At 46.9% G+C, this 26,880-nt stretch overlaps 1 protein-coding gene across 2 annotated transcripts in view; it reads left to right on the plus strand.

Annotated features, from left to right (window-relative positions):
• Positions 1-26,880, plus strand: part of LOC147698192 (RNA-binding protein 26-like) — a 1,163,085-nt gene that overhangs the window by 634,853 nt on the left and 501,352 nt on the right. The window contains exon 15 of one of the 2 annotated variants that reach the window (XM_086934819.1): positions 26,258-26,329. The exons of the other annotated variant lie outside the window; for it this stretch is intronic. Within the exon in view, the coding sequence (XP_086790945.1) occupies positions 26,258-26,329 (72 nt within the window). The remainder of the gene's footprint in view (positions 1-26,257; positions 26,330-26,880) is intronic. 2 annotated transcript variants of the gene reach the window in all.

Consider the following 26,880-nt stretch of genomic DNA (forward strand, 5'->3'; position numbering starts at 1 on the left):
CGTGAACCAATGGCCTGATGTGTCTGCTATGGGCCATTGGACCCCAAAAGGTAAGGAATCCTTTAAGAAAGTCTCCTCCCTCTTGTTCCGCCGTGTCTTTGGCATCAAATATACCTCGGTTATATCTAATTCTGTGATGGTCTGACCGAGCCGTATATGTAGGGGGAAGGAGAAAAGCTATATAACAAGTTCCAGAAAAGTTAGATGAGAGCCACGTATAAGCTCTGTCACTACTGACGAAATATGTTCCTTGAGACGGAACCAACGGAGGGAAATCAGGAGAGGAGAAAATGTAAGTATACAGACAACTCTGTTTGCGGTCAGTCTTTTTGCCATTAACTTGTAGACAAAAATTACCTTGATATGGTATGGTCCATACTGGAGAAGACCCACCCTGTCTAGTTTTGTCGCCAAGCCTAGAAACATAATGGGAAACATTCCATCCCTCATAAGCTCTCTTCTCATCTAATGGAATCTTGTTCTTCTCTACGATCTTAGCCATCACCACTATACCTTTAATCAAAGAGCTGTGGCTAAAATCCAATCCATTCTTAAAAGTTTTAACAGAACTTCTAAGTCTGTTGTGGTATGCGGACGAAAACATAGCCAGGTAGGCCCAAGCTTAACCCTCATATGAAAAAGGAAGAACCAGATATGGCATTCCCTTATGTGTATTGTGTGGCATAAGTCCGCACACCCAACAATCAGTCATATTAATAGCCAACTGATGCTGGTGTAACAGCTGGACAAACCTATTGTTCATATATTCGGTTCTCCTTATCTGCTCATGCGGAGGTAAAGTATGCATTTTATGTGAAAGAACAGAAAGATGAGTAGGCAAAGAAGTTGTAGAATTAACAACATTTTTCTGCTGCAGAACATGTACGATCCAACCTGTGCAAGCTAATAAAATACTTAAAAACATAAAAACACACAGTTACGCCAAAACGACTATGCAATAACTTACAATACTTCGGTCTCATTTCATGCTTCCTATTTTCCCTACCTACAATTATTGTACCATCCATCTTTATCTAAAAAAAAATGTCGCTTACGGCAATCTTCCTCAATCACTCAGCTACTTACTTCTTTATATCCCGAGGCACTAGCTACTTACTAAAATAACAAAAAACAGGTTACAGTCTGAGTCTCCTACCGTGACCCTGCGACGGAGACGGATGGCAAATCTAATACTAAATATCACATAAGCAAACAGAAATGTCTTTTGAAAAAGGGAAGAAAGAAAATGTCAAAAAGTGTTCAATTCTTCTGGCCAACTTTTTCGACCTCAGATTTTAGCGTGTTTTGCTCGGCACAGTCTGGTTCTTAAATAAAGTCTCTGGATTGGTAGTATCTATTCGAAGATGCGCAGGCACAGCGACTTGAAGAATGTTGTCGTTGATTTTCTCAGACTGGGTTCCATAAATTTGAGCATCACTGAAAGGAACAAAACAAGGAACCGCTGCGGATTCAGATTCTCTTATGCCACTGCGGATCCACTGATCAAAGGGTAATGGCAGAGGCACTTTCTTACAGTGCATGCCATGAACCCAATTTTTCTTGCCGACCACTTTCACAGCTGTGCGAGTGACGAGCAGAACTTGTCTAGGCGTTGACCAGCGAGGCTCCAAGTTCTTAGACCCCTGAAAATTCTTGACGCAGATCCAGTCGCCGGGAAAGATGGTGTGACCTGGGTCTGTGGAAGCCTCTGGCAAAGCACTTTGCACCTGTTGGCGAATAACACTCAGTTTAGCAGTCAAGTCATGCAGGTAGTCAATTAAAAAAAGGATATGGTATGTCCGAGTATTTCCTGGGACGATGGACACCCCAAACATTAGCTGGTCGTCCGAATACCACTTCATATGGGCTACGTCCCACACGAGAGTGCACAGTAGTTCTGGTTGACAAAAGAGCTATGGGCAAGGCATCCAGGCAAGACCTGTGCTAGCTTGTATCTTAGCTAATTTAAGCTTGAGTGTACCATTGTAGCACTCAACCAAACCCGCTGACTGTGAATGGTTTGCCGCATGGAACTTCTGTCTGATACCAAGACCCGAACACACTTTCTGCATAATTTGACCCACAAATTCACTTCCATTGTCACTCCAGACAATTCGCGGCAAACCAAATCTAGGAAAGAACTCTTTAAGTAGCACCTTAGCAGTAGACCAAGCAGTGTTATCTTTCAAGGGGTAGGCCTCTATCCAACGGGAAAAGGCACATACCACCGCCAGAACATACTTAAGGTTGTTGCATCGATCCATATGAATGTAATCGATCTGCAACACCTCAAAAGGATATGACTGGGGAGCCAAAAGCTTACATATGCCTTTCGCACTAATGTGAGCTGGACAATGAGCCGTACTCACAACCGGCAACACGTAAGCGTCCGATAATAACCATCGCTGATGTTCCGACAACTCTGTCCAATAACCCATCGCATCTAACATTCCCGTACTTTCTTTACACATGCTCAATTCCTTCTCAATAGCCTCTCCCTGAATAATTTTCACACTCTCAATCGTGTCTTCACTCATTCTAATTTCCCTAACCCAATTCGCAGGACCTGCCACATACATTCGGCTAGTAGTGTCTCTAGCTGTAGTTTTTGCTACCTCATCTGCAAACACATTTCCACGACCAACATCATCTATAACTTTCTTATGTGCACTGCACTTTATGATCGCTATCTGTGTAGGTAAAGTGAGTGACTCGAAAAGATCAGTCACCAATTGACCATGCTGAATCTATGTCCTGTGAGAGGTAAAAAATCCTCTCTCCCTCCATAATCTACTGAAACTATGTGCAACGCCAAAAGCATATTGGCTATCTGTGTACACATTCACTCTTTCCCTTTGACAACACACACGCTCTAGTCAAGGCTATTAATTCAGCTGCTTGGGCTGAATTATGTCCGACACGTGCCGTTTCAACAAATGTGCATAATGTAGTGACAGCATAAGCAGAAGTAGTTTCCCCGTTTGGAAGCTTGAAACAAGAACCGTCCACCCATAGGATTCCATCCGGGTCCTTGAGCGGAGTATCCTTCAAATCAATCCTGCCCTTCGTTTCTTCTTCCGTACGAAGAAAACAATCATGTTTTTCCTGAACGTCTTTCTCATCTCGGATTGGTAACAGTGTGGCTGGATTTAATGTATTACATCTTTTGATATGCACATGACTCGCTAAGTGTCAGCTCGTATCCAGACAAACGAGCACTTGTGAGATACTGTGTTTTTGTTCTATTCAACAGGGTATCCACTGCATGTGGAACCATAACAATGAGTGTGTTATCTAACACTAATCCAGCAGACTGTCTGATAGAAATCGCCGCAGCTGCTGTAGCTCTGAGACAACTGGGCAAAGCTTTAGCTACTGGGTCTAATGTAGTGGAAAAATAGGCGCATGGCCTCTGCTTATCTCCAAATTGCTGTGTCAAGACTGACAATGCGCAACCCTCTTTCTCGTGAACGTACATTGTAAAGGACTTACTATAATCTGGGGTACCCAACACCGGAGCAGAACAAAGAGCAGTACGTTGGTCAACAAAACTTTTCTGACATTCATCCGTCTAAGGGAGCGAATGGGGCGTATCTTTCAACGTAAGAGCCAACAATGGTTTGGCCAAAAGTGAAAAGTTAGGAATCCATTGTCTACAGTAGGAAGTGATACCCAAAAAGGCACTCACTTCTCTCTGCGTAGTAGGTACAGACATCTGAGAAATAGTCTGAATACGTTCTGGGGTCAATCGCCGTCCCTCCTTCGACAAGAGATGACCTAGATAGGTAACCTCTTGGCGGGCATATTGCAACTTAGAGGGCGACACCGTATGATTTAAAGCAGACAAATGATGCAACAATGCAACAGTCACACTCTTACACACGTCTTCTGTATCAGCAGCCACCAACATATCATCCACATACTGAATGAGCGTAGCACCTGGAGGCAAGGAAAAAGCATCAAGTTGTGACTTAAGAGCCTTGCTATAGATGGAGGGACTTTCACAATAACCTTGAGGTGCCCTTTTTAATCGAAAACTTCGGCCACCTAGTGAGAAAACAAAAATATCCCTACGTTCTTCAGAAATCGGAATACTAAAGAAAGAATTATTGAGGTCTATCACTGAAAACCAAACTGCCGAAGCAGGAATCATCGTCAATAAGGCTGTAATGTCTGGAACAGGAAACTGTGGCACAACAATTTTATTGACTTCTCTAAGGTCAATAACAAATCGATAAACAGGGGGCTGTGAAAGATCAGTTCTCTTAAGAATTGGGAGAACGGGACTATTACAAACATTGCCTCTTGTTTCTTCGACCACGCCCTTCTGAATAAAGTCATCAACAATAGCCAGAAGAACTCTCTCGCCATCGCTAGAAATACGGTACTGGGGAATGCGTGGCATTCTAACGTTTTCTTTAACTGTGACAACATACGGTGGGATCGCAAGACGACCCACATCATTTGGACCCGTAGCCCAAAGACTTTCAGGAAGAGAGAGCAACTCAGGTGGAAACTGATCTCGGGATAAATACATAGATGTCAATTCCTTCCCTAACGTAAGATGCACACCAGAAGGAGAACAATACAGTTTTGCATGTAGCCTTTTCAACAAATCCAGACCCAACAAATTCTCACCACAACCAGTTGTCAGAATAAGGGAAGCATCCAATTCATAGTGACCAATCGAAACAGGCAAGGGACAAGAAACTGGATTACGAACTGGGGCGCCAGAAAATCCTACAGAAGTATTCATTAAGGCAGACAAAGGTGCCCCAGGGAGTTTAGAAAGAATAATAGAACTTCTCATCGCACCAGTATCCAAAAGAAACAGCCCTGAAACACCCATAGCATTGACAGTAACATATGGTCCTTTTCGATCTACTAAAATCGACACAACTCACTTACTTCGGCCTTGGCTGTCCTATTCAGTATGGAAATCTTCAATCTTATCTTCAACACAATAATCATCATTATAATACTGCACAGACTGGACTCTCTGCTGATCAAAGAAATTTGTAGCAGATGGATGGAAAGAACGCTGCTCCTGAGAGGACACACCTCGTCCTCTACCTCTAGATCCTGACTGAAAATTACCACGACCTCGTGGAGCAGATATCCCATTATTACGCTGCAATAAAACCGGACAACTATTCTTAAAATGTCCTTCTTCCTTACAATACGCACATTGATTAGGACCTACCAAAGATCACGGTACAAAAGTCTCAGGCTTCTGGAACACCTTCTGAAACTGTGGAGGTTGAGAACTGAGACTGTGCAAAAGAACCTTAGTTTTTAGATCTTTATTTTTCTTCTCGTGTTCATCTTTCTCCTTCTTATCCTTCTCCTCCTTAACTCTATTCTCATAATACTGTGCAGTAGCCAATATTTTGGCGAGGGAAGAAACAGCCCATGCACTTTCAGAATTCTTTAATTTATTCAATAATTCGGGAAGCAAATTATATACAAACCTATCCACAAACAATCGCTAACCACCCTCTACACTCCAATCCTGACCACTATGGTCAATAAACGTCTCTTCGAAGCGAGTGAAGAAATCTGGAACGCTTTAGTCTTTCTTCTGCTTGCATGCAGCCAGCTTATCGCAATTTACTCGCACCGCAGGCATCATAGTCTTCATCAATTCATTTATTCTGCCAGGTAAGGCAGTAATCCAATCATCGGGCTTCGCACCACCCACTTGACCTGCATCGGCGGCTCTAATACCAGCACAATCACCACCTAATTCACATCATGATTTTCTCTACAAATTTGTGCCCATAATGCTTGCGGTACAACATTCCCAAATAACATATCAATATCAGCCAAATTCATAATACAAGCCTCAACTGCTTGAGACAATTCTTTATAATACCCAGCAGGATTTTTATGGGGGTCCGGAAGAGTCTGTTTAAGCACCAATACTTCAGACCTTTTCCAGGGTTCGTGGACCCATATACGCTGGAAATGGGCAGGTATCTGTGGTGGACCAACTACCTCTTCTCTCCATACGGGAGGAACTTCACGCAACGGATAATTCTTAATACCCTGTCTATTAACAGAATCAGTCTCAGAAAGAGTCAGGGACAGAAACATGGCCCGAAACGCAACGAGTTTATTCACTGTGTCTGCAACTTGCGGTCCTACAATTAAACCTTTATCAAAATCAGCTTGTAACTTCAGTAGCTCCAAAGGAACTGAATTTAGCTCAATATCTTCCCATCCTTTAATAAGAGTTTGACACATAACGTTGAAAACATATCTCTGAGTGGGCTCCACCCACTGATGAAAAGAACTCCTAATGTCCTCTGTACTTTATTCTAGTCCTTTCTCAATCCATTTACGAGCAAGAGATCCCAAAACTACTTTCTCGTCCGTAAGAGAAAGTTGACAACGAGATTGTCGTCTAGAGAAAGCTGGAGACAGATTTAAAGACCCAAGAAGAGGAGAAAAGAAGCTCAAGACAGCATCTGCTATTCTCCTCTGCGAAGTAGGAGAATCCCTTAAGAGAATAGGAGGCATTACAGATGTAGAAGGCAACGGAGACTGAAACGTAGCCGACTGAGGAACAGGAGCAGGGGATTGTAGAGAAGGTGGGGGCTGAATTACAGAATGTGAAGGCGGAGCAGAGGCAGGCAAAGGAGCATTAGTAGGTTGGGCCAGTTGCTGAACAACCGGAAATGGAACAACCACTTGTTGAGCAACAGGAGGGGGTAATGGAGGTACATTAGGAGTCTGGGCATAGGGCGGAGGTGAATTCAATAAACAAGACATTAAGGAATCTTCTTCCAATTCCTTACTTTTATCTGAAGGAGAAGCAGGCATGCGATATTGTCTTTCCAATATCTCATTCGCACCATCTACTTCATTATTTTTAAACTGCTGCTCAGCCTGTATAATTGACATGTCTTGTGCTTTCTTATCTTTTTTCGCTTGCTTAATTTCTTTCTGTTTGGCTTCCTTAGCCAAAGGCGAAAAGAGTCAAACATTGCTGGCCTGGCTTTCCTTCTAACAGAATCGCTTCCAAATTATCTAATATGGCGGGGTCAAAACTACCATTTTGGGACCATCTTAAAACTCCACTATTTTCCGTGTATCTGACCCATGTCTCATTAAAGGTAATGGAACCAATACCATGTTTCGAATAGAGCTCATAAGTGGGAGTTCCAACTGGAGGAATCAGACATGAATCCTCTAACTGGCAATCCCTAGTACAACGTAAACAACAAATTCTTTTAAACTTACTCAGTCCAGGCATCGTTACTTCTCTAGACTGCTCACAAACAACAAGGGTTATGAATTAATAAAACAGCACAAACGTACTCCCCCCTTGACTTCAGGAATTGCAACAACTGAATAAAATCCAAAAACAGAACAAAACAAAGTTTGTGGGAGCGACCCACCAAATACTTAACTAAGAATCGTCCTACACCAGCGAAGGTCCGTCTATCGTCTTGCTTTACCAAACGTCATCAAAGGGTCCAAGGCAGGGCGACAGTCAGGGCAGCAGTCGTCAGCAGCTGTCAGAAAGGAGTAGCAGCGCTGTAAAAGATCTTCGATCCACTTTCGACATACAGGGGTCGATCACTTGGTGCGCTTCCTCCGGAATTTTGTTGCGGGGCTCCTCACGACCCTCGGGCTCAACTGCTACTGCTGAAGTCGCCACACGTTGGGCGCCAGTTGGAGAACCGTAGCCTTAAGCCTCGGCGGCGCAGGGTACGCCTGAAATCCCCGGAATTGACCTGCCTTGTCAAATACAGAGACACGGACTCTTCGTCTGGCGTAGAAGATTGTATTTATTAGCTGCAGCTAGTACAGTGGTCTTAGAAGTCGTTAATATAACGAGGTTCAAAAGAGACTGCCACTTAACTCCGTGGCACACAGGCCTATATACGGTACAATACAATCTAAAATACAGACACACAAGAGCATGAGGCATAGGCAAATGTTATAGACAATGCTTTAAGTCTTAAGTAACCCAAGTTCCTGTGGTTATGTTTGTCACTCGACCCCTTAAGTAAATTACAAACGAATCCACACAATCCAGTTTACGAGTAGAGAAAACAGTCGTATGCTCTAGAAGGACAGTCGTGAAACAGGAGAATGCATGAGACGTTAGCGAAGGACAGCAGATAAGATAACCTATAGGAAGGAATGGTGTGAACCAACAAATAGTCCGGACGTGGATTAACCAGCTCAGACAGGAACTAGTGTACTCGGCCAGACCCTGACACTCGTTAGTAAACAAGGGCGAAGAAGCCACCTGATATGTAAATGCAGAAATGACAAAAACATTGCGCTCGCCGTGCTGCCTGAGTGAGGGCAACACAAAATGGCGGCGGCTACAAAATGGAGGCTGAGCACAAACAAATTCGCAATTTACAGAACCTCAGCCTTTTCCCTGAATTACCACTTTGAAGACTTCCCAAAGCATACAGGCAATCGAAATGGAGCCCATATTTAGTTGAAAATAAGTTTGGACTTCTTCCAGTAGGTACTCCATGGAATCCTCATTGACTAGCCATCACACATTCATTTGCAACATGTTATGACCCTCTCTTCTTACTCTGCCTAGGTGTATCCCAACAATGGAATTGTAGGAATCGTTTGTGGAAGGATATGTGACACACTAATCGAAGACGGGACGGTTGTCAAGAGAAAGAAATAGTTTAATCCTAAAAATGGATTGAAGGAAGTAGAGTAATGCTTATAGGATCTCTCATTTAAGTGCCACATGGCCTAGATGCCGTACAGTCCTAGAGCGGTCGTCCAGTCTGCAGGCGTTGAGTCTTTTGGCCCAAGAAGAGCAACTTCATGGGTGTCCAGCTTCATATCCATTAGGGTCCAGTTCCCTATTCGTTACCACATTGAAATATCACCCTATGACTGTCACCCCGTGAGAGTTTGACCAAATTACTAACTAGCACACAACGTGTCAAAGAATTGGGTGTGGGAGAGCTAGACCATTTTGAAGGTCTAGGGGTGATCCTCTAGTTTGCGGGTAGATGGAGAGGAATGAGTGGGTAGGAGAGTGCAGCACTATATCCATCGCCGCATAATTGGTGAATCAGACAATGCCAAGTCTGTTGTGGGCAAGGCTGAACCGATTGAACCAATGGTTAGGGGGTAGATGAATGGTAACCAAAAGAACCTATGCAAAATCCTGTCTCCTTTTGCGGTATTATCATTTTGGTGACCATTTGCTTTTATTTTGCACACATCACTTGACTCAAAATGGTATGTCATTACCTCTAAGTAATGGAGTCAGTAATAGGTATAGACTGCTCCCCTAAATAGTCAAATGTGAGTAAGAACAGGACCGGAAAAGTAACCTGTCAGAATGTGTCATAAGGAGTTGGATTCCTTACCATCCTGATGAGGGCGAGGACGCCGATGACTCCGCTTACGCCGTACCAAGGACTTGTTTCCCCGAAATAACACAGATTCTTCTCCCCGCCCCACAACAAACAGGGTCTGAACCAGAACTGGTTGTCCAAGGAGGCAGACCGCCGCGAACAGGCCAATCAGAGAGCCGGCTCCAAGGTCAGGGACAGTAGAAAAAGCAGGAAACAACAAAACTTGGCGCGCCTGCTGGAATCTGATATTCAACGCCGGAAGAAGATGCCGACCGCTCGAAGGACGCCACAGACTAAGCCCCGGACCTCAACAAAGGAGCTGGCGCCCTCACAACCACGCAAGAAGACCCGAAGGAGACTCCAACAGAAGAACCCGAGGATACCGAAATTTGGTCGGAAGATTAGTGGAGCCCGGGGGACACGCACGACCCGCCACAACTCAGGAGAGTTGTGGCAGACACGGTACGTATTGTACAACTCACACTCCGGGTCGGGAGTATGTGGGAGGGACAGGGTGGGGGGTTGGAGGCAGGGAGGGAAACCGGTCACTATTTTGTTTTCCTCTTAGCAGCTTTTGGACCTTCCTCCCACAGTGTAACCTCCCACAGTGTAAACGTGACCCCCCTTCTTTCCACAGTGTAAACTTGACCCAGAATTACGCTCGCCTAACCTGACAAAACACTAGCTCAATAACCTGTTTCCCTCTCACAATGTCTATGACTTTTGTGCATGGTGTGGTGACGGATTAGAGAGACCTTTAGAAACTAGAATCAAACGGTGACCCCTGTTCTTTTTTCTTTCGAGTGACGGGGTACTCCGCAGGAGCTTACCACCAAGAGCACCCGGACTCCTGACACCCTGCTGGAGGAAGACCCTGGAGAACGACGCCGAAATCTGCCTTTTTATTCATTTAAACCCAAAGACAATTTCTTCCTATCTTACCCTATTCACAGAGGGAGGTAAATATACCCAATAAACCTACAATATTCACCCCATACGGCCTCCTCGCTTCTGTTTCTGACCTCCCCTCCGACATTTGGTGGTAGAAGTAGGATCGGAGGAAATGGAGGCTGTAGTGAAGAAAATGGCAGAAGGCCAAGAACGCCTGCAAAAATTATGGTCCTGTTCTTAGAAACGGCGGAAAGCGAGAGAGAGGCGTTGCACAAAACCCTCACTGGAAAAAGTAAAACACAATAAACTACCCTAGGCAAACATGCAAATGTATTAGGACAACCTAGAGGTTACACCGCCCCTCCTTCTGTTGTAGTGCAGAAGTATGTAGCAGGAGAGGATCCTGACTTCTTTCTATCAAACTTCGAGAGACTTGCCCGTGCAGCACTTTGGACTGAGGATAGGTGGGGACAATACCTCGTACCCCTTCTTTCTGGAGATCTTCAAGCCGCCTACCTGGCCACCAACCCTCTTGGCATTACCCCATATCCTGAAATAAAAAAATGCATATTAGAGCGTATGGATATTGATGACGACACCTATAGGATGAGGCTCCGCCAAATAAAAGAAGGGCCGCAATAAAACCTGAGGGCCATCTGCTATCGTACAAAGGACAGTGCTGACAGATGGCTCAAGCCCCTGACTTCCACGAAGGAAGTCATACTCGAGAAAATTTACCTTGAGCAATTTCTCAGTTCCTTGCATCCACCCATTCAAAGATGGGTACGGCAACATACAAACCTAACTCTAGAAAAAGCGGTTGAAGTAGCAGCTGCCTACTTCTGGGCACAAGAGGTACAAAAGGAGAAAGAGGATAGTACCTGGAAACAACCCACTGGTCACTTAGCAAGGAATCCCCAACCTCCTCCTGGATCACGGAAGCCTGAGACTGTAACAGTAATCCCCAATCTTGTTACCCGTGCCCCGGCCCTCCCCTCCTATGGGACCTCAATGCTTCCACTGTGTTACCTTTGGTCATATAGCACGAGTATGTCCCCAAAAAGAGGAACCCCTGAAAATTGGGTAGGTACGAGATTTGTATTGTCAAACAGGAAGAGATTATGGCCCCTTCCAAAGACAGATAGCCGTTAACGGAGAACCAAGACAGGCCCTAATTGATACAGGAAGCCGTCAAACCTTAATAAGGCCCTAAGTTATACCAGGAGGTCCTCCACCTACCACGGGTGTCTTTAATATCCAATGCATCCACAGAGATTGTAAAACCTATCCCATGGCTAAGGTCAACATTCAACACACACCCACTAGAAATCCGGTAAAGATGCAGGTAGGGCTCCTCCCTCATCTTCTAGAACCTGTGCTCCTTGGCACAGACTATCCTCATATTCCCAGCCACACGTCAGACCAGATAGAATGGAGAGAAGAGGGACCATTCTTCAATGAGATAGGTCCCGGTTGGATACAACGAAAAGACAGAAAGAGTAAACAACAGAGAAGAAAGGAAAAAAGAAACGGGAGACCTGTTCTTTTAAACCAATCCGATGACTCGCTATGGAGTAACGATTGTAACTTCCACACCGCTCAGAGAGAAGACAACACCCTACAGGAAGCATGGAGACAAGAAAATGAACAGGAAGATCCACTCCAAGTAGGTCCCCAATTATTTACAAAGAAAGGGTTGTTATATAGAAAAGGGGGAAAATCCATGCCTATCCAATTGTTAGTACCCCTTCCCTACAGAGAAAAAGTTCTTTACTTGGCTCAGTCATCTGTTGGGTGGCCACTTTGGGGGTGACAAGACGGAGAAGGCTATTCTAGAAAGATTCTGCTGGTCAGGTATATATCATGCAGTATGTCAAAAAATCAGCAGTTATATTCCACCTCATGTACCCTTGAACTCTTTGCCTGTTATTGATGTACCCATCTGAAAGAGACACGTTAGTGATAGATTCTTACCTTAGAATATCCCCAGGCGTCAGACTGGATCCGGAAATTTTTGTGTACCAATACCCCTGCGCGCCGGCAGGCGTTGTCCGCGGCTCCGCGTCCGTCGTCTGCGTCGTTAGCGCTGGAATTACGTCGTCGGAGTACTTAGATGCCGCCCATGCGCACTGATATTTACAACAAGGGGTGGTGAGGGACAGAGTCTCTGAATTAAGCAGAAAACTCTCACCCAGTCAAGAGATCAGGGCTAGATCCAACACCGTTTTTTAGCTCACTGCACCATCCCAGTTTCAGAACCTGGCTGTATGCAAATTAGTCTGTTCCTGTCCCAGTGCATGATGGGAACAGGGCAAACCAAACTACAAAAGCCAATTCTTACACTGGGAAGGAAACAGGCTCCCGGGGACCGGTTTCTGGCATTACAGCCGTCTTCGGCCCGGTTTGCTTGAATCCTGATGGTGCAATGAGCAAGGGTCTCACATCTGAGAATACCCTTCCACGCTTAGGGTGGGCAAAAATATTTACAACAAGGGGTGGTGAGGGACAGAGTCTCTGAATTAAGCAGAAAACTCTCACCCAGTCAAGAGATCAGGGCTAGATCCAACACCGTTTTTTAGCTCACTGCACCATCCCAGTTTCAGAACCTGGCTGTATGCAAATTAGTCTGTTCCTGTCCCAGTGCATGATGGGAACAGGGCAAACCAAACTACAAAAGCCAATTCTGATGCACTGGGCCAGGGACAGACTAATTTGCATATAGCCAGGTTCTGAGCTGGGATGGGGCAGTGAGATAAATAACGGTGATGGATCAAGCCCTGATCTTTGGACTGGGTAAGAGTGGTCTGTTTAACTCAGACACTCTGTTCATCACCACCCCCTTTTCTAAATCGTTTTGGCCACTATAGGTGTGGCAGGGTATACTCAGACATGAGTCCCTTTCTCACTGCTCCATCAGGATTCAAGCAAGCCGGGCCGAAGAAGGCTGAAATGCCAGAAACCGGTCCCCGGTAGCTTGTCTCCTTTCTGGTGAAGAATTGGCTTGGTAGTTTGGTCTGCCCTGTTCCCATGATGCACTGGGCCAGGGACAGACTAATTTGCATATAGCCAGGTTCTGAGCTGGGATGGGGCAGTGAGATAAATAACGGTGATGGATCAAGCCCTGATCTTTGGACTGGGTAAGAGTGGTCTGTTTAACTCAGACACTCTGTTCATCACCACCCCCTTTTCTAAATCGCCCATGCGCACTGATGTCAGTTGTTCTTTTTTCCGCGCCAGCTAGCGCAGATCTGGAGAAGCTCTACCCCTTAGTCTTTTTTGACTAAACTTTTTGATCTTTTTGATCATTTCTCTACCCGAGTCTTCGACTCCAACGGTGCCAGTAGGGATTCCCCGGTTTAAACCCTTTTGCAAGTGCGACCGACTGATGTCGGTTACCGACCCCAATCGGCGGTGCCTCAAGTGTTTAGGCCTAGACCACGACGACCGCACCTGCTCCGACTGCCGGGCCCTGACGTCTAAAGCTAGGCGGGAGCGGTCCCGCACGCGACTGGAACTCTGGCAGTCGGCCCCGCGCCGCTCCATGTCCCGGTCCCGGTTCCACAGGAGGTCGAGGGACCGGTCGCGGGGTTGGAGCCCTTGCAGCTCCGGGAGTGGACATCGGTCGTCCGGATCCAAGTCCTCAGGTAAGAGGCATGAGAGGTCGGAGAGAAATCATCGTTTCTCCGACCCACCCCGACGCTTGCGCGATGCGGCGGAGTCGCGGACGTCGCCACCTGCCCCACACCTTCGGGTCCCGGGGCATGATGCAACGCCTTAGGAGAGCGAGCGGTACCTCAGGGCCATGAAGTCCCTCTCTCCTCAGCCGGGTTCTTTGGCGCCTCCGGGCCCAACGGCCCCGGCTGGAGGGCCTAGCGGGTCGGGTGCTTCGGCTCAGATGCCGCCGGGTGCTTCGGCCCCGGCGCCGCCAGCGACTTTGGTCCCGGTTGATCTCACGGCCTCACCAGCGCCGGCCCTGCGGGTGTCGCCCCCGGCACCTGCTATGGGTGCCGTCCCCGATCCTACCCTCAGTCCGGTTCCGGCGCCGCTCCGGACGGTATTCGGAGATTTCTGTTTCCATAAACTTGCCCCATCTGTTGACCCTGAACTACAGGAGATGGGTGACGAGGGTGATTGGGAGGGGTCTGAGGACCCTCTGGCACGGGAGCGCCGGTCTCAACAGGACTGGACATATGAGCTTGGGGAGGCCAGTGGACTTCACACTTCGCCAGACACTGGATTTGTCTGCCCTCCCACCGTGGCTACGGAGTAGGGGGCTGCTTATAGTGTAGTGTTGACCCGGGCAGCCAAGGCCTTAAACCTTGAGCTCCCTGTCGCTACCGTGAGGATCCACCTCCTCACTGAGGTCCTTAAACCGCAGGCAAGCTCCAATGAGCCTCTGCTGCCATTTAATGAGGCCTTGTGTGACGTTCTTGTGGGCACTTGGTCCAAGCCCGCCACAGGTCCGCCTGTGGATAGGAACGTGGCCAGACGCTACCGCCAGGCCCCGGGCGACCCTTGCTTTTTGTCCACCCATCCCACTTCCGAGAGCCTGGTCATCCAGGCCTCCACTTCCCAGAACGCATTCCCGACGGCTCTGCCCGATCGGGAATCCAAGAGGTATGGACAGTTTGGGAAGAAGGTGTTCTCGTCCGTGAGATTGGGACTGCGGTCAGTCAATACTGCATGCCTTTTGGGCCGCTACACCCACACCCTGTGGAACACGGTCGCGGAAGTGCTGCCACAATGTCCGGAGGAGGCCCGGGCAAAACTCCCCCAAGCCCTTGCGGAGGGTCGAGATGCAGAGCGGTATTCCATCCGGTGTGGGCTGGATACCACGGACTCACTGGGCAGGGCGATGGCAACTACGGTGGCGGTTCGACGCCATGCCTGGTTGAGGTCTGCCAACTTTTCGGCCGATGTCCAGGCCACTCTTCTGAACATGCCGTTTGATGGCCGTCGTCTCTTTGGCGACAAGGCAGACCATGCGCTTGAGCGTTTTAAGGACTCCAGGGCTACGGCCAAATCCTTGGGCCTCTCGGCCCCACGCCAGAAAACTGGTGCCTTTCACTCCTTTCGTGGCCACGGAAGGGGCGTCCCCACACGTGCTGCCAGCCACGCGCCGCAGAATGTTCAACAGCGCAGTGGCGGCCGTGGAATCCGCCGTAGCGGCGGTCTGGGACAACGCCGAGGCCAGTCCACACCTTTCCCCGCAGCACCTGCCTCAAAACCCTCCTAGTCCGTGCTTTCAGGCCCATGTGAATGCAGTGGGGGCAGGGTTCGCCATCACCTTTTCCACTGGCGCGCTGTCACGTCGGACAGGTGGGTGCTGCAAATCGTCTGAAGGGGCTACTTCCTCCCCTTCGAGGCGACCCTTCCATCCATGCCACCGCAATTCCACCGTGTGTCGGGGGATCACTTGCAACTTCTGCAAGAGGAAGTCACAGCCCTCTTGGCCAAGGGGGCCATCGAGCGTGTTCCTGGGCCGGAAGTAGGGTGTGTTTGTTACTCCGACTACTTACTGGTAGCCAAGAAGGGCAAAGGGGGCCTACGCCCTATCTTGGACCTACGGAACGTCAATGGCTTCCTCTGAAAGGAGAAGTTCAAGATGCTGACTCTGGCTCAGGTCTTAGCTGCCCTGGACCCCGGAGACTGAATGGTAGCTTTGGACTTGCAGGACGCTTATATTCACATCCCCGTCCTGCCGGCCCACCGGGGTTACCTCCGGTTCACGGTAGGCCACGAGCACTTTCAATTTACCGTGCTCCCCTTCGGCCTTACCACCCGTCCTGCCGGCCCACCGGGGTTACCTCCGGTTCATGGTAGGCCACGAGCACTTTCAATTTACCGTGCTCCCCTTCGGCCTTACCAGTGCCCCACGGGTGTTCACAAAAGTGGTCGCAGCCCATCTGCGCAGGTTAGGGGTGTCAGTCTTCCCCTACCTTGACGACTGGTTGTTAAAGGCGTGCTCGCCCCAGACAGTCGTCAGCCACCTCCAGACTACGGACGATCTCCAGCACCTGCTGGGGTTCTCCATCAACGTGCCGAAGTCACACCTGTGTCCCTCTCAGAAGCTCCTCTTCATCGAAGCGGATTTGGGGTTTTGGGTTTATCCGCCCGAACAGCCGGGTCGGGATATTCAGGTTCTGATTCCGATCTTTCAGCCTTTATCCAGAGTCTCGGTCAGGTTGACGCTGCGGCTTCTGGGGCTGATGGCCTCCTGCATCCTTATGGTGCATCACGCCCGGTGGCGGATGCGTGCTCTGCAGTGGGACCTGAAGTTTCAGTGGGCCCAGCATCAGGGTACCTTGTCCGACCGTGTCTTGATCTCGGAGGGTACTGCAAGACAGTTGCAGTGGTGGCTCACGGACCGAGATTGGGTCAGTGGCAGATCCCTCTCCCTACCCCACCCGGAGCACGTAGTTGGGACGGACGCGTCCCTCCTGGGCTGGTGGGGCCACATGGGAGAGGCGGAGATCAGAGGTCTCTGGTCTCCGGCGGAGTCCCAGCTCCACATCACCCTTCTGGAGCTGCGGGCGATCCGACTTGCACGGAAGGCATTCCTCCCCTCTGTCTGGGGGTGTGTAGTGTAGGTGTTCACAGACAACACCACCGACATGTGGTACTGCAACACACAGGGCGGGGTGGGGTCGTGGACCCTATGCCAGGAGGCTCTGCGCCTCTGGCAGTGGCTGGAACATCAGGGCGTGACCCTGGTGGTTCAACACCTGCAGGTTCCCTGAACGCCAGGGCGGTCGAACTCAGCCGTCGGTGCATGATGGATCACGAATGGCGTCTAAACTCGGACGTGGCGCAAGGCCTCTTTCAGCAGTGGCGAGAGCCTTGGTTAGATCTATTCGCCACAGAAGAGAACGCGCAATGTCATCAGTTCTGCGCGTTGGAATTTCAAAGGCGGCACTCGCTCGGAGACGCTTTTCGTCGCAAGTGGAGTTGCAGTCTATTGTACGCCTTTTCGCCTATACCACTTCTGCCCTGAGTGCTGAAGAAGATCGGGCGCAACTGGGCCCAGGTTATCCTTGTGGTTCCGGATTGGGCACGAAGATACTGGTATCCCGAGCTACTCAGCATGTCAGTCGATCCCCCGATTCGTCTGCCTCTTCGCGAGGACCTTCTGTCGCAGCAGCAGGGGACGGTCCTCCACCCGAACCTGTCCAGTCTCCACCTACAAGCTTGGAGATTGAGCGGCGACAGTTGAGGCCATTTGACTTGCCTCCCGAAGTCTGTAATGTCATTCTGGCAGCCAGGCGTCCCTCCACAAAGTCGGTATACACCTGCAGGTGGAACAGATTTGTGGCATGGTGCACAGCAAAGGCTTTGGATCCACTCTCTGCACCACTTTCTGAGGTTCTCCTCTTCCTTCTTTCTCTTGCCCAGCAGGGCTCTGCTCTGGGCACTATCAAGGACTACCTTTCTGCTCTTTCCACCTTCTTAAGGCTGCCTGACCAGCCTTCCTTGTTCAAGTCCCCGATTTGTAAATAGTTTTGATAGGCATCACACACATTTCCTCCTGTTCCTTTCTTGATGCCCCAGTGGGACTTGAATCTTGTACTTGCCTACCTAATGTGTGCTTCCTTTGAGCCGCTCTATAACTGTCCTCTCCGTCTTATTACCTTGAAGACTGCTTTCCTGGTTGCCATCACCTCTGCCTGGAGAGTGAGTGAGCTCCAGGCTCTTTCTTCTACACCTACTTTCCTCTCTGTTCATCCGGACAAGGTTGTGTTGCGGACGAGACCCTCCTTCCTGCCCAAGGTTGTCACGGCCTTCCAAATCGGGCAGTCCATTACCTTGCCCACCTTCTTTCCGCCTCCGCATCCCTCGAAGGAGGAAGAGAGGCTCCACCGTCTGGACCTAAAACGTGTGCTCTCTTACTATTTGTATCGCACACGTCTGTTCCGGGTAGATGACCAACTCTTTGTTGGTTACGTGGGCGCTAAGAAGGGAAAGGCGGTGCACAAGCGGTCCATCTCGCGTGGATCACCTTGTGTATCCAGGCGTGTTACTCCTTGGCTAAGAAGGAACCCCCTGTTGGACTAAGGGCTCATTCCACTTGGGCCACGGCGACTACCACTGCCCTGGGCCGAGGAGTGCCCTTGCACAACATTTGCCAGGCAGCTACCTGGGCCTCGCTGCACATGTTTGCAAGACACTATTGCATGGAAAGCCAAGTCCGGAGGGATGGCTTCTTTGGCCGTTCTGTCCTCCAGGACTTTCTGGTGTGATAATTGGTTCCCAGACCCACCACCGGGGTTGGTATTGCTGGGGTATCTATTCTAAGGTAAGGAATCTATCACTAACGTGTCTCTTTCAGATGCACAAGTTACTACTTGTGTAACGATATATCTGTAAGAGACATTAGTTAGTGATAGATTCCTTACCGACCCACCCATCCTCCCCGTTCTGCGAACCGATATCTATTGTTAAGGTCAGCCCCTTTCAGGGCCCTAGTTTCATGGCACCAGTGTTGGTTCTATCATGGCTCTGCGTATCTGGCATGGAAAAGCGGTGTATCCGAACTGACGTCAGCGCGCATGGGTGGTGTCTAAGTACTCCGACGTCATTCCGGCGCTAACGACGCCGACGATGGACGCGGAGCCGCGGACGACTCCTGCCGGCGCGCAGGGGTATTGCTACCCAAAAATTTCCGGATCCAGTCTGACGCTTGGGGATATTCGAAGGTAAGGAATCTATCACTAATGTCTCTTGCAGATATATCGTTACACAAGTAGTAACTTGTGCTTTACTAGAGTAGGGATGGATATCATAGGTCCTCCTTTACCCTCACGTAGTGGTTGTCGCTATGTGTTAGTACTGGTTGACTATGCTAGACCACCCAATACCACACAGATAGCTAAAACCATGATCAACATCTTCTCACATGTAGGTTTCCCTAAAGAAATAATCACAGATCAGGGTAACCCTTTTACCTCCAAACTGATGAAGCAGGTATGTCAGGATATTAAGCAGATCCGTACCGCCGCCTACCACCCTCAGACGGACGGATTGGTGGAGCGCTATAATGCAACATCAAAAACCAACCTCAGAATATTGCTCAATTTAGAAGCCCGCAAGTGGGAAGACATGCTCTGTTCGCCATAAGGTGTAGTCAGCAAAAAAGTGTTGGATATTCTCCATTTGAGTTGTTGTAAGGGAGACCCCCACGCACCCTTTTAGATATGGCCCGGGAAGACTGGGAAGAGGACGCTGACACCTCTAAACCTTTATTAGAGTACGTAACCAGGCTTAAAACCCACTTGAACCAAGTTCGGGAAATAGTGAAAACAAACCTTGAACAAGCTCAAACTGCGCAAAAGAAACAATATGATAAGATCGCTAAGAACAGGTCCCTCCATATAGGAGAACAGGTCCTAATACTACGCCCCCCATCCGAACACAAACTATTAAGCCAGTGGCAGGGACCCTTTAAAATAGTTGATAAGGTAACACCTGTCGCCTACAAAGTAGAACTGGATCCCTCTAGTAAGAACACTCAAATCTACCATATCAATCTATCGAAAAGATGGGAGGGTCCTAAACCAGTATTAATCACTGAACCAGTCCCCACTTTATTGGATCAAAGCATAGATTCGGAATTACCTGACAAACTCAGTCAAGAGTTAAAAACATCATTACAACCCGTACAGAAAGTACCCGTACAGAAAGTGTTTCCCTCAGTTCCGGGTAGAACCAGTTTGGTAGAACATGAAATCCACACAGTGCCTGGGAAGACGGTACGCTTAAGGCCATATAGGATCCCAGAGGCTAGGAGGGAAGCTATAGAACAAGAAGTACAACAAATGTTAAAACTAGACATCATCGAACACTCTAAAAGTTAGTGGAGCTCCCCAATAGTACTTGTACCGAAACCCGATGGGTTCATTCGCTTTTGTATCGACCTTGGGGAGGTAAATAAGGTGTCTCAGTTTGACGTCTATCCCCTCCCTAGAGTTGATGAAATGATAGAGAGGCTTGGAAAGGCTCAATACATTAGTACCCTCGACATTTGTAAACGATACTGACAGGTACCCCTGAAACCTCAGGACAGAGAGAAAACAGCATTTTGTCCCCCAACTGGTTTATATCACTTTAAGGTATTACCCTTCGGGTTACATGAAGCCCCAGCAACATTTCAGAGGCTAATGAATGCCTTGTTACAGAAACACAGCCAATACGCGGCTGCTTACTTAGATGATATAGGGCCAGATGTAGGAGCCCAAATACCGGTCGGTAACGGCCGAATTCGTCCGTTACCGACCGGTATTTGGTGATTGGGATGTAGGGGCATCATTTTACAGATTCAGTAAATTTACCGAATCGGTAAATTTACCGATTCTGTAAAATACCGAATCTGTAATTTTACCGATTCGGTAAAACCCAGATGTAGGTGGGACTCTTCTGAGTCCCAAAGGCCTTTCAGATTCGGTATTTTACCACCCAATCCAATTGGGTGGTAAAATACCAAATCCTGGTGTGCATGCACATGTGTGCATGCACACCTATGCCATGTGACAGACAGACATGCCCTTAGGGCATATCTGTGTGTGCATGTATTTAGGGATGCTAGAGGGTGTCCAAGTGACACCCCCTGCACCCTTGCTGGAATCAGTATTTACTGAATCGGTAAATACCGATTCGGTAATGCCCATTGATTCCTATGAGCTTCAATGCCCATAGGAATCAATGGGCATTACCGGATCGGTATTTACAGAATTGGTAAATACAGAATCTTAACGATTCGGTATTTACAGAATCTGTAATACCTACATCCCCCCCCCCCCTCTTTTTTACCACTTCTTAAATACCGAATCGTGTAAAATTCGGTATTTAAGAAGTGGTAAAATAGAATTACCTACATCTAGGCCATAATCCTCTTTAGTAACTCCTGGGAAGAACACCTTCACCATTTATTCTCGGTAGTCCAAACTTCGGGAGAAGGTTGCTTAACCATCAACCCGAATAAAAGTAGACTGGCTGCTACATCTGTAAAATACTTAGGATTTCTCTTAGGAGAGGGATGTATCAGACCACAAGAAGAAAAGGTAGCAGCCATTGCCCGGGTACCCTTCCCAAAAACCAAGAAAGACCTACGGGCATTCCTAGGTCTTCTCGGTTATGACAGAAGATTCATTCCTCATTTTTCCTAGATCGCCAGTCCTTTAACGGATCTAATAAAAAAAAACATATACATAGAGAAACACTTGAAAAATCCTTCTTCCACAGAAGTAAGTTCCTTCATACAACTAAAACGTCTCATTACCTTATGACCCCTCCTGTTGAATCCTTATTATGAGAAACCTTTCATTCTACAAACAGATGCATCAAATAGTGGTATAGGTGCAGTGCTATCCCAAATAGACGAGCAACAACAAGAGACCAATTCTTTTTATTAGCCGCAAGCTATACCCCAGAGAAACCCGATATGCCGTTTTATTTGAAAAAGAGGCATTAGCCAATAAATGGGCAGTGGAAGCTCTCCGTTATTACCTTGACGGTAGGGACTTCCGCCTTTATACAGATCATGCCCCTCTTGAGTGGCTTTCACAAAACAAGGGACATAATCCTAGAATTTTAGGGTGGTTCCTAGCTCTCCAACCTTTTCGATACAGTGCCCACCACAGGAAAGGAAAGGACCAAGCTAATGCAAACTTTCTTTCTAGTACCCTCAAGATCCTTTTCTTGTGAACAAGAAAGATATGGTAGGGGAAGGTGAGGAAGAACAGGACCGGAAAAGTAAGGTGTCCTATGGAGTTGGATTCCTTACTGTACTTATGAGGGCGAGGACGCCAATGACTCAGCTTACGCCATACCAAGGACTTGTTTCCCCGAAATAACACAGACTCTTCTCCCCGCCCCACAGCAAACCGGGGGACACGCATGAGCCTCCACAACTCAGGAGAGTTGTGGTAAACCACAGTACGTAGCGTACACCTCACACTCAGGGACGGGAGCGTGTGGTAGAGACAGGGTGGGGGTTTGGAGGCAGGGAGGGAAACTGGGCACTATTTTGTTTTCCTCTTAGCACGTTTTTGACCTTCCTCCCACAGTGTAATCTCCCACAGTGTAAACGTGACCCCCCTTCTTTCCACAGTGTAAACTTGACCCAGAATTACGCTCGCAACACCGGACATAACACTAGCTCAATAACCGGTTTCCCTCTCACAATGTCTGACTTTTGCGCACGGTGTGGTGACAGATTAGAGAAACCTTGAGAAACTAGAATCAAACGGTGAACCCTGTTCTTTACTCTTTTGAGTGACGCAGTACCCCGCAGGAGCCTACCAGCAAGAGCACCCTGACTCCTGAGATCACCTGACACTCTGCTGGAGGAAGGCCCTGGAGAATGACGCCTCAAACTGCCTTTTTGTTCATTTAAACCCATAAACAATTTCTTCCCAACTTACCCTATTCACAAAGGTATGTAAATATACCCAATAAACCGACAATATTCACCCCATACGGCCTCTTAGCTTCTGTTTCCGACCTTCCCTCCGACATTAGACTATGTAGAAAATTACATATCTTTAAGTATTAACTAATGAATAATTCCCTTTCGAAGCACTGGTCATCCACCAGCTCTACATACAGACATCCGCACAGCAGGCACTCATAAACCCAATCTTGAATTATTCAAATACTACAAGGTTAACTAGATGTTTTTCACAGACTTTTTAATAAAAAGGACACATGTCATATATCATTACAATTTTTCAAAAGCTTAAAATACATTCAATAAAAAGGTTAGACAAAGGTTTTGTTTAAAAAACATAAGTGCAAGAATCAACAACTTAAAATAGAAAACATACAAGACAATTACATATGTCAATGGTTTGAGCTAGTTTGTAGAAGTCAATCAAATAAACACACAATGACAAAACAACCCCTTTTCTAATGTGTTCATCTGTTCCTCACATTTAGCACAGCATGTGGGTCAGCTCGTGAATGGATCACATCGTTCCTCACCGGAAGAACCCAGAGAGTCCGCCTTCCTCCATTCAAGTCCGAGGCCTCTGAAGTCATCTGCGGCGTACCTCAAGGATCCTCACTCAGTCCCACCCTCTTCAACGTATACATGAGCCCCCTCGCGGCCATCGCACGCCAACACAACCTCAACATCATCTCTTACGCGGACGACACTCAACTGATCCTTTCTCTCACCAATGACCCCAGCACCGCCAAAACTAACCTACACGAAGGAATGAAAGAAGTTGCCGAATGGATGAAACAAAGCCGTCTGAAACTGAACTCAGACAAAACAGAAGTCCTCATCTTAGGCACATCCCCCTCTGCTTGGGACGACTCCTGGTGGCCGGAAGCCCTCGGAAAAGCACCCATCCCGACAGACCACGCACGGAACCTTGGCGTCATCCTGGATTCTTCACTCTCAATGAGCAAACAAGTCAGCGCCGTATCCTCTTCCTGCTTCAACATTCTTCGCATGCTCAGAAAAACATTTCGCTGGATCCCCTCCGAAACAAGGAAAACAGTCACCCACGCCCTGGTCACGAGCCGACTGGACTACAGAAACACCCTCTACGCAGGTACCACCGCTAAACTCCAGAAGAAACTCCAACGAATCCAAAACGCCTCAGCCAGGCTCATATTAGACATCCCACGCAACGAACACATCTCTGGTCACCTTAAAGACCTCCACTGGCTACCCGTCAATAAGAGGATCACTTTCCGACTGCTCACCCACGCACACAAATCACTCTACGACATCGGACCAGATTGCCTCAACTCTCGACTGTCCTTCTACACCCCCTCCCGCCAACTACGTTCTTCCAACCAAGCCCTCGCCACTGTACCTCGCATCAACAAGACCACCATGGGAGGCAGATCCTTTTCATACCTGGCTGCTAAAACATGGAACTCACTCCCCGCTTACCTTCGTCTCACCCAGAACCACCTAGCGTTCAGAAAGCAGCTTAAAACGTGGATATTTGACAAATAATCCTCCTCCCCTTCCTAAGCGCCTTGAAACCCTCTGGGTATGTAGTGCGCTATACAAATGTTATGACTTGACTTGACTTGACTTGGATAAGGTAATTTGTGACCACCTTCTTCAAGACAACAAAAATATAACCCTCAACTGAATGTCAATAATATAAAAAAGTTCTGCAGAAAAACCATATAAAGATATATAAATACATGAAGCACCTTCATAAAATATCAATTATAAATGTAATCAGTACTTCTAATGTATAGGGATCATAAAATGATTATCACCATACAGATGGAAAGAAAGTTTATTGGTCTAGATAAATAAATTGCACCATACTACGCTCTGGACTAGGGGTTCACCAAGTTGCACACCACACTCAAGTGTCATTCTTTCACCCAATTCTTTAATTATCTTCACATTTCATATACAAGAGTCTCAACATGCTTAAAACCCATTCTCTGGAGGTCATTAAATAGTTTGACTGACCAGAAAAGACAAACTACGTGGGTCAAAAAACAAGAAATATTACCTTAATCACAGCGCGAGCAGCAGATGGGCACTAATTAAATTAATCTGTACTTGCTCTATTTACTCCCAAACAAAAGGAAGTAAAGCCTCGCAAATTCTGCCAAATTAGAAGGCAGCAAAGAGTGATAATGATGTCAATTAATGGCAAGCAATGGGTGAAGTAAAAGCCCCTTTTGAAAGTTTTTCGACACAAGATCGTCGCTGTAGCGACAGCCCATGCATGCTGCATGCAGACAAGGCCTAAAAAGCACCACACTTTACTTTAGAACCAGTGGCTGGTGGGCTTTTACTTTACAAGTGCCTTTTCCTTTACATTTATTATCCTTGTTTTTTCTTTTTTTTTTAGATATCTTCTAGATGCAGTAATTCAAACCCAATAATACCTTTTATTTGCCCCAAGAAAAAAAACATATTGTACATAAAACCTGGAAAAAATAATAAGATTTCTATGCCAGCTTTACGTATTCTTGCCTACTATGATACATTTGTACTTTTATGTTAATTATGTGTGACTGTTAATAATTATTTACATCTAAAACATTGCAGGTATAAGGCTGCAATCTTTTGGCAGCAGCATGTTTTCTTTTTTTCTAACAATTTTTATGGCAGATGAATACAGTAAATTGATTTAAAAGAATAGCGGCCACCAGTTTGCCAAGGACAAACCTATTGGCCTTGCTAATGCTTTTTCCCTGGTGGATTTTAGTGCCAGCTCCACATGTTATATATCTCAAAACCACATGAACCCGCAAGCAAAGGGGCACATGTATTGTTTGCACAAATGCTAAGTATGCAGTGCTAGTCCTCTCTCACCATGGAAATGTCCTCCTCACAGAACCAATGGGTAGAGGGGAGGAATGGAGAAGTTACAAGCATAATTGGACCTGATGGAGATTATGCTGCACTTCCATCGTGCACTTTAAAATCTTGAAATTATTCCACATAAATCTGTTTCTATACTATACTTCTATCTATGATCTCCTAGGAGCACGTGATACCCTCCGCATTGTGCAAGCAGTGTACATGACATACACGTTTTAAGTTACCCCACTATGCAAATCATGGTTTGCTTGTTTTTCTTTACAAATCAAGCATTGTAATGAGTTTTGAAATCAACATGCTCTACTTTGCCAGTAAATCTCAAAATGTACTTCTTCTCCCATGAATAATGATCCACCAAAAAGCATCAAAATATAGCAAATACTACCTTGATGTAAACGTGTGGAACCAGCTTTTTATATTTTTGGTGAAATGCTAAGGGTGTATGTATATAAGAGGGCAAGATGGAGAGAGGCCGAATGGATAGCTCCAGAATGTGATTGGTGTTATACAAGTAATTCAGATTTTCAGGTGATCTTTCTCTTTGTATGCTGGAGATTGTCCTCTTCTTCAGAGTTCATCAAATAAGCCAGTGCCCTCTGCACGCCCAGGGCCATGTGACCCGTTTCATATTGAACACATCACGTTTACATCTAAATGCTTACTTTTCTAAAAGCCCATTCTTAATTTCTTTACTACTTTTTAGAGCGATACTAAATTATCTGTAAAGGATAGACTGGGTTTTGTGTCAAAACCGGCTGCTGCAGCCTCAGAAAAGGTAAGAAAAATGCATTGGTGTTAATTTGACTTGTGGTTTGATTATCTATAGATTGTTTTTTCCTTTTATAAAGGACATTTGAATGGTGTGATCTCTAGGATCTTCAGACTATAGATTTTCATAAGGAAAAAGCCAGTTTTCTAGCTTCAGTTATACCTACTCTATTGGAAACATTTTCCTGGCCTCAGAGTCACTGGAAAAGTATTAGCTTCACTGCATTTAGAAATCTTTTAATATGTCTCTGTAAGGTAAAGATCTTCAAAGTGCAGTGAGGTAGCTGCACCGTGCAGTGAGGTAGCTGCACCAGAGTCCCTCCTCTCTGTTTACAGTGATATCTTTCTAGCAAGCCATACTAGGAATACTGTACAGTTGTGGCTGAGAGAATGTGGTGATAGTCATTTTATCTCCACATAATACTTAGGTGTGCAGTTTCTTTTAGTTCATAGTGTTGGTCTTTTTTGATGTCACCTCAAGGCACGAATACAGTAGCCAAGGATGCCTTCACCCCTTTCCCCATTTGAAGAAGTATGTTTCAGGAACACTGCCTTCCC

Source organism: Lissotriton vulgaris, chromosome 8 (genome assembly GCF_964263255.1).
Source record: "Lissotriton vulgaris chromosome 8, aLisVul1.2, whole genome shotgun sequence".
Taxonomy (NCBI): domain Eukaryota; kingdom Metazoa; phylum Chordata; class Amphibia; order Caudata; family Salamandridae; genus Lissotriton; species Lissotriton vulgaris.